The sequence below is a fragment of the Mastomys coucha genome, unplaced genomic scaffold, assembly GCF_008632895.1.
Source record: "Mastomys coucha isolate ucsf_1 unplaced genomic scaffold, UCSF_Mcou_1 pScaffold20, whole genome shotgun sequence".
Lineage (NCBI taxonomy): Eukaryota > Metazoa > Chordata > Mammalia > Rodentia > Muridae > Mastomys > Mastomys coucha.
In genome coordinates, this window is record NW_022196903.1 from 134,429,869 (window position 1) to 134,438,360 (window position 8,492).

At 43.5% G+C, this 8,492-nt stretch overlaps 1 protein-coding gene across 33 annotated transcripts in view; it reads left to right on the top strand.

The window, feature by feature from the left end:
* Positions 1-8,492, top strand: part of Plekha5 (pleckstrin homology domain containing A5) — a 169,418-nt gene that overhangs the window by 101,401 nt on the left and 59,525 nt on the right. For 25 of the 33 annotated variants that reach the window (XM_031383746.1, XM_031383747.1, XM_031383753.1 and 22 more), the window contains 3 exons: positions 4,690-4,790; positions 6,942-7,057; positions 7,282-7,299. In XM_031383746.1, the coding sequence (XP_031239606.1) occupies positions 4,690-4,790; positions 6,942-7,057; positions 7,282-7,299 (235 nt within the window). Of the gene's footprint in view, positions 1-4,689; positions 4,791-5,065; positions 5,619-6,900; positions 7,058-7,281; positions 7,300-8,492 lie in introns of those variants that run through there. The other 8 variants (XM_031383745.1, XM_031383779.1, XM_031383759.1 and 5 more) reach the window with 2 other exon arrangements.

The following is an 8,492-nucleotide window of genomic DNA, read 5'->3' on the forward strand; positions in this document are numbered from 1 at the left end:
CCTCATTAGCATACACCTGCTCAGGAGGGACGCATGCGCAGTATATACCCACTCGGGAGGGCGCATGCTCAGTATACACCCACTCGGGAGGGGCGCATGCTCAGTATACACCCACTCGGGAGGGGCGCATGCGCAGAATAGTCTGTTGCTACAGTGTATCAGGAACCAGCGCCATCTTGGATACGATCTTCTAAGCGGCCGCTGACGATCGTATCCAAATGGCTGCCTACAGCTAGCCTCAAATTCTTGGATTGTGGCAGACTAATGCTACCATGTTGAACTAATTAATAAAAGCCTTAATGTGAAAGCCCAGCACAATCCCAATGTCACCCTTCAGATGTGGTACCTGTTGGAGAAAGAAGGCTGTACCGATACACTGTCCTCTCAAGGACAGTCTCTCCTTTAAAGCCTGACTGGAAATTACCGCTTAAGAACTACAGTTGTAGCGGGCGGTGGTGGCGCACGCCTTTAATCCCAGCACTTGGGAGGCAGAGACAGGCGGATTTCTGAGTTTGAGGCCAGCCTGGTCTACAGAGTGAGTTTCAGGACAGCCAGGGCTACACAGAGAAACCCTGTCTCGAAAAACCAAAAAAAAAAAGGAAAGAAAAAAAAAAAACCTAGAGTTATTAGGGCTGGAGAGATGGCTCAGTTGTTAAGACCACTAGCTGCTCTTCTAGAGGACCTGGGTTCAATTCCCAGCAACCACATGGTGGCTTAAACAACAGTCGGGGAAAGATTAGACTATCAAATTGTTATGAAGAATTTATGGCTTTTTGCACATATGAATTACACAATATGAGCTGGGTATATTGATTGGAGCATGACAGTAATCACCCACTGTCACTGTGCTGGGACCTGGGACCTTCCAGTATTTGGTGCCCCAACATTTGATATGTATTTTTTGTTGTAGTTTTTAAAGATGCACATACTTTTATGTATATGAAGGTTTACCTACATATGTACCAGATGTGGGCCTGGTGCCCAAGGAAGGCAGAAGAGGGCATCAGATCCCCTGAAGCTGAAGTTACAGACAGTTGTCGGCTGCCAGTGTGGGTGCTGGGAGCCAACCTTGGCTCCTCTCCAAGCATAGCAAGCGCTCTTAGCTACCGAGCCATCTCTCTCCCTCCCTGTCATGTCTTCTCGGTTCTGTGGAGATGGCTTTCTTCTTGTCTTTTGATTTTTATTTGAGCTCCTATGATACCCGATAAATTCCGACTTTATCGGGTATCATAGGAGCTATGCTATCTTAGTTTCATTTCTTGATAGACAGACTTCCATCCTCTGACTCTCCATCTGGAGAAGCAGACAGTGTGGATCTTATGCACTCCAGTCGTTTGTTCTTACCTTTCTCCAACAGTGTATACTAGGAGATTGATAGTTGGATATTATGGATTCCTTTCTACCTTTTGTTTCATTTATTCCTCTCAAGAAATATATTCTTGGATGTGAGGGCAATCTGGCTGTGACATCAACCAGGGTTGATTCGACTGATCTGGCTGGCTAGCAGGTACCCCTTCCTCCTCCATCACTCCAAATGCATCCCTCCTGAAGCTGTGCTCATGGAAGAGGTCAGCCTTCCCCCAATAAAGGAATGGATTCTTTCCTTTGTTCTTGAGTTAAGACTTCCTTCTTCATCTGTATATAGTATTCCTTCACGTATCTTTAGTGCAGGCTGGCTAGTCATGAATAATATATCTTAACTTACGCTTGTTTTGATATATTCTTCCTCCATCAATTTTAATTCTCTCACTTTACATGTAGTTGCTTTATTTTATGGAGATGAATGTTTACTTGCTCATTCATGGATCATGTGCATGCCTGTTGACCACAGAGGTCAGACATCAGATCCCCCATGGAGCCAGAGTTAGACTGATTGAACTCACCACATTCCGCATCATTTTGAAAGATACCTCTGTAGCACACAGTAGGCTGACTTCCACGGCTTGAATATATGTCTTGTGCTTTCTGGCGTTTAGGACTCCTGTTAGAAAGTTGATGCTGTTCTCATGAGCTTGTTTATAGGAGAGTTTGTGTAACTGTTTCCCTTTACTTTGTGTTTTTAACATCTTAACTATTAATAAGCCATAGTTTTCCTCTGGCGATGGCCATGGAGAACTCTACATTCTGCTTTTGTTTGAAATCCCTTTCTTTCTCTAGATTTCAAGACTTTTCTGCTATAGTTTCTCTCTTTATGGTTTTTGCTTTTTGTTTTTTGTTGTTATTGTTGTCTTTTTTTCTCAACTCCTACCTCATGGAATTTTATTTTTTTTTTTTTTTTAGTTTTAGCAAAAGCATTTTTTATTTAAATTTACATCAGAAAGTTATGGTACTCAAAATGCAGTATTACTGGCATAAAAACGGAACATTGGGACAAAATTGATAGTCAAGAAATAAAACTGAACAAATATAGTCAATTAAGTTCTGGCAAGGACACTGGGGACCTATAAAGAGATCTCTTCAGTACATGAAACAGAATGCTGGATACTCACATGCAAAGGAATGAACCTGGACCCTTATGCCACTTATAAGACAGACTGTCTACAACCATATATATATAAGACAGACAGTCCTAAAGCCACAGCATAGGTGCAAAAGATCTTAGGGAAGCTCTTTAACACTAGCCTGCACAACGGGAGACGGCCACCCCAGCGAAACAGTCTGAAACTATTTCAACCACACAGCTGATAAGCAGGCTCGGCCTCCCGACTGACGGTGGTGCTTGGCCATGCACTCAGGGTCATTTACTTAGTTTTCAGTATTGATGCTTGACTGTAGCAGCTGATGGCCTCCGTTCCTGATGATTCACTTTCCTGCTTGGCCGAGGTGGGTGGTGCTTCCCACTATTTTTTTTTTTTTTTTCCAGAATATCAGTTTCCTTCCTGGTTTTCCTTGAATGTCCCTCACTTTTTTTCTCTGTATCACTGACTGTCCTCTCTGAGTCCTAGAAAGACTGAAAGACTTTATCCACTTCCTTATATCATCTTTGAAGTCGTAGATGAATGTTACTAGTTTTGGAAGCGCCCAGCATTTCCCTGTGCCGCCGTCTTGGCTTTGGGTGTGTCATTGTGATCTCTTGGAAGAGTATTGCTTTTCTAACTTGCTCCTGTGTCTAAGTTGTGCACATTCTGTAGTTTGGTTATTTCTTTTTTGTTTTACTTGGGAATCTGCTTATTCCACAGCCTTCTCTTGAGACTTAAGTCACCAGGACCACTCAGAGGAGCTAACACACTCCTTGTGGGTGAGGCTTCTACTTCATGCTCCCACCTGGAGCTGAGGCAATCTTCCTCCTTCCTGTGAACTGTCAAAGCTTTCCTCTCTCTTTCTCTGTGGTAGTCTATTCTGTCTTAGGTGACTTTTCTTTCCTTTTCTTGTCTTTCCTTTTAATATTTGCTTAATACAGATGGCTGTGAGCCGCCATGTGGTTGCTGGGAATTGAACTCAGGACTTCTAGAAGAGTGGTCAGTGCTCTTAACCATTGAGCCATCTCTCCAGCCCCTAGATGACTTTTCTTAATGGGATCAAATACAGGCAACGTCTAGTCTTGCATTCTACCCAAAAGTCCCCTCTCTGTTTGCAAAGTTTAAATTTAGGTTTGGATTATTGAAAATGTATGTGGCAAGGTTCTGTGGTCACCTACCAAAGTGCTGAGCTGTGTACTAGCCTGTAAATACAGAGTTCCTAGAATTGGTTCACCAGTTCGCTGCCCAGGAAACTGGTTGAGGTGCATTGCTCATTAGAATTTACCAAACCAATGAAATTTCACTTTGTCTCTAGACGTTGGCGGCAGCAGTGGTGGTGCTGTCTTAGTTGGTGCCAGGTTAACTGTGTAATTTTCATCGTTGAGTTTTCTGCTCTTGGGGAATAGTTGTCTGTATTCCTCCTTTTCCAGTATATTTATTGACAATTTGTGGAGTATAAAATGAAACAAGAAAATGTTTACTATTCCTACTTCTTTTCTAAAATAAAAATTTCATAATAATTTATAAAAAAAAATACCAATTCTTTGTAATGGCTTTGCTTCTGAAAGGAGCATGTTTTTATTTATTACTGACCTGCATGTGTGATATGGGGCTAGGCATGCTGACGTCACAGCAGATGTGTGAACACCGATCGGATTTGCTTCTCCCCTTCCACCTCTCGGGTCCTAGAGCTTGAACTCAGCTCATTCAGCAAGTACATTACACCACATGTGTAAATATGTAAAGCACACCATAAAGCCTGACACTGGTGGGTCTAATCTCAGTGCTTGGGAGCCAGGCGCAGGCGGAACTCTATGAGTGTGAGGCAGCCTGATGTACAGTGTGAGTTCCAGGGCAGCCAAGACTACAAAAAGATGACTATTGGGTCATGTTCCTCCGTGTAGTTTGTGTGCTTGCTCGGAGGTCTGTCACTCAAACCCTCAGTTTCACTATGGATCTCAGCATCATGTAAGGACGAGTGTAGAGCTCCACAGCTCTGCAACTGTGCAGTTCTCATGGCGGAGTTGGATACTTGTTCATGTGAACATATGTACTTAGCACACCCTTGGACACCTGCTCCCACGTCTCTAAGTCTCCTCATAGAATTGCCAGTCCGGGATGACAGGGAGCAGTGTGAACAACTGGAGCATGGGGTGTGTTGGAACATGTGGCAAGTGGCAAAAATCCCCAAAGAACAGAGTCTGACCAACACTACTGACGTGTCTTTTAGATGAGAAGGAGGAGGGTATTTTGGGAAGCATCCTGTTGCCCAGTTTTGAGATAGCCATGCTTACCGCTGAGGACCACATCAATCGCAAATATGCTTTTAAGGTAAGGAAACACACATGCAGTGCTTGAAGCTTTGAAAAACAGATGTTGACCCATAAGCTATTGTAAAAAAGAACTTCTAGTAGCCATGTGTACATCTAAAGTGTATTGGTGGTGCTGGAGAGATGGTTCAGTGGTTAAGAGCACTAACTGCTCTTCTAGAGAACCTGGGTTTAATTTCCGGTGCCACATGTAGCTCACAACTGTCAGTGACTCCAGTCCCAAAGAATCTAATGCCCTCTTCTGCCACAGACATACATGCAGGCAAAACACTCATGCCCATAAAATAAAATTTAAAAATAAAGCATATGGGTTAATGATGTTGCTGCTGTGCCAGAGAATACTGTCCTTTAGCAAGCACTGTCAACGTGTTCTCCACAAAGCATGGCACAGTGAGCTTCATGATGGCTATGGCTAGATGCCTTAGTGAATTTCATCAGATGAAATATTTGGGAAGAGTGTTGGAAGAGACGGCTCTTAGTTATAACATATTCACAGACTCTTTAGGATAGCCTCAGAGATTCTCAAGTACATAATGCTTAGATCCCACGGGAGTGTGTTACTTTTGCTAAGAAATATGTTGTATTATTATTAACTTTGAAGCTAAAAGTCAGTTAAAGAAATTTTTTTTTTAATCTGCACTGTTAAAATAGCAATAAAAGTGGCCACGATACTTGGTATAGTTTTTCTGTGATATTAGTTTGATTGTCATGTCTTTTGTCTGTAACAGCAGTAATCACTGTTTCAACTTTTCTTTTGTGGTATTTCCCCTAAATTCTGAGCTACCGTATGACTGCGTTTCTTGATGTTGAGTCTACTCTTGTCGGCATGGTAAGTAGGAACCTCACGCTTTCTGAACTCACGAGTGGGGGTGGCCATGTGAGTGGCTTTGTTGAGTTGTCTCAGGGCAGGCACAGGATCTTCTCACCACCAGCCCAGTTCCTTCCGCTGATCCCAGATATAGACGGTGTTCTTCATCCATTTTTCCAAGAGTCCAGCAGAGGACTTGAACCTTGTCTAGGCTGTTTCCATAGCTATCTCTGACGTCACTGTGGAGATTTGTTAGCTGTGACAGTACAGAGATGGGCCAGTGTGCCGAGGACTGTGTGCATTCTAAAGACATTAAGCTACTCTGACCTTGGGAAAGAAAGAAGCAGATAACAGGATCTTGGCATGGAGGCTATGATGCCAGATGGAGAGCTTTAGTTCAGAGCTTGGCCAAGCCCTGCTCCACACTCTCCTCACCTCTCTTAGGCCGCAGCAGCCTTTGCTCATTCAGCCACGTCTCTGGGCATCTAATGGGAACCCAGCACAGGCTTTTTAGATGGAAATGGGAACTGCTCACTCCTGGCATCAGCCCTCTCTGCCCACAGCCTGTTTTCCTTATCTGCTGTGTGGGTGCAGTGCTCCTGCGCAGAAGCAGGCTCGCCAGCGTCTTTGTTTTATTTTCCTTCTGGTTTTCTGATAAGAAGAAGGCCACAGCAGCCCTTTCCATCCTTGCAAAACTGCAGGTGTTTGCATGTTAAGTTGGAAACCTGAGAAGGAAATGCCTTTGGACTCATTTATTCCTAAGTGTCCCCACAGCATCAGTGAAAGGCATGAATAGCATCTGCTTTTAAAACTAAAGCCGTTGCCGCTCAGGGAGGGGGAGGTGGGAGATGCTTGCCGTGGCATTCAGTTTTGTTGTTGCATTGCTCTACAGCATACCCTACTTATGTGTTGTGTTGTTTAACTTTTTGAAACTGGGTCTCCACTCTGGATGGAGTTGTACTAGAATTCACCAGGTAGTCCTGGCTGGCCTCAAAGTGATGCTCATCCTCCCGAGTCCCATGCCTGGCTAGAAACACTATCCTTGTAAGAACTGTTGCTCTCACTAATCAAAGCGGTGAGAGCTGAGTGAGTGGAGACCCGCTGAGGGATTCTGAGCATATGGTTTCTACCTTTGAGGTCTACGCAGTTGAACCATTAAGAGGATAATTAATGTGCCCTGCTGAGGTCAGTGTGTGCCCTTTCTAAGTCGTGCCTATATGTTAGGTGAAGGAGACAAATGCACTTTCTTTGAAGTTTCATAGCAATGATCAGATGAGGATGAACTTTTCCCTTTCTTTTTCAGGGGCGCAGATGATGGAGAGTGACGCTGTTGTTTTCACTCAGGCAGCCCACCCAAACATGCGGACCTATTATTTCTGCACCGATACAGGAAAGGAAATGGAGCTGTGGATGAAGGCCATGTTAGATGCCGCTCTGGTGCAGACAGAGCCTGTGAAAAGGTACAGCCCTAGGGAAGCAGCAGTGCCTCCCACCTTGGTTTCACTCCTGCCTTCAAATGCCTTTCATCATGCATGTTCTCTCAACGGCCCCGCCCGGCCTGAGGTACTGTGTTGAGTGACAACCACCTGCACTTCTGTCCCCTCCTCCTCTCATTCTCACTGTCACTGCTCTAGGGTGACTTTAGAATCCTCACATTCAAACTGAATGTTCTTTCTTCTTGCAGAATTACCTTTAATTTCCGGTGAGTACATCTTTTTATTACCTTAAAGCTTAGAGATTTATATGCTTCATGGGAGGGCTTGGGTTGTTTTTTTCTTTTTCTTTTTTTTTTAAAGATCTCAAATCATATAATTTAACTTCATGCAGTTAATTCATTGTGTTTTTATATTGGTATTTAGGAAGTAAATAAATAATAAGAAATTCTGATGAGTTTTATTTTTGTTAATATTTCTGGTTAATTCCAATTATTTTATTAATAATTCTAGAGAATTTAAACTATTTCTAAATTAGCTACTTCTTGATGAGTTGTGCCTTTCCTTTAATACTGTGGTACTAATTAAAACTGATCCTAGAGTTATTTGTTTTCCTCCCTGCCTGAAGATAACAGGTCATTTTACGCGCGCGCGCGTGTTTGTGTGTGTGTGTGTACGTACATATGCTTCAGTGTCTGTGTGGAGGCAAGAGGGCAACTTTCAGGAGTCAACTCTTCTCCTTTCTCTACATGGGTGCCAGTGCTCACACTCATCAGCATCTTGACCCACTGAGTGATCTCTGGCCCAAGGTCCATGCCTGCAGTCCAAGCGTTTCTGCACAGGAGAATCTCAAGCTCAAAGCCAACCTGGTCTACGTCACAAACCCTGTCTCAAAAGGAAATAGACCTAATCAGAGAAAATATATTTCTCGAACTACAACAATAGGGGTTAAGTGAATACACTTTTGAGTCAGGGCAGAGGGCTCTGTATGTAGTCCTTGCTGTTCTGGAACTCAGTATATGTACCAGATAGCCTTGAACATATAGATACACCGGCCTCTACCTCCCAAGTGCTGGTGAATACACTCCTCTTAAAAATTCCTGTATTTGAGGGATTATAATATAATTAAATTTGTTTTCCACTCAGTGATAATTAAGTTCACATTTTATATAACTGCTAACTTGCACATCTAAAGATTTTCCCCATCTTGTTTGTGTGTGTGTGTACATTTTAATAGTCTTTTGACATGTTGTCTGAAAAACTGAATCGAACCTTTATAAGATACTTGTACTCGCCCTCCCAACCTTCACCCTGTCCCGAACACAGGGTTTCTCTGTGTAGCCCTGGCTGTCCTGGAATTCACTCTGTAGACCAGGCTGTCCTTGAGACAGAGATCTGCCTCTGCCTCTGCCTCTCTGCCTCTCTGCCTCTCTGCCTCTGCCTCTCTGCCTCTCTGCCTCTC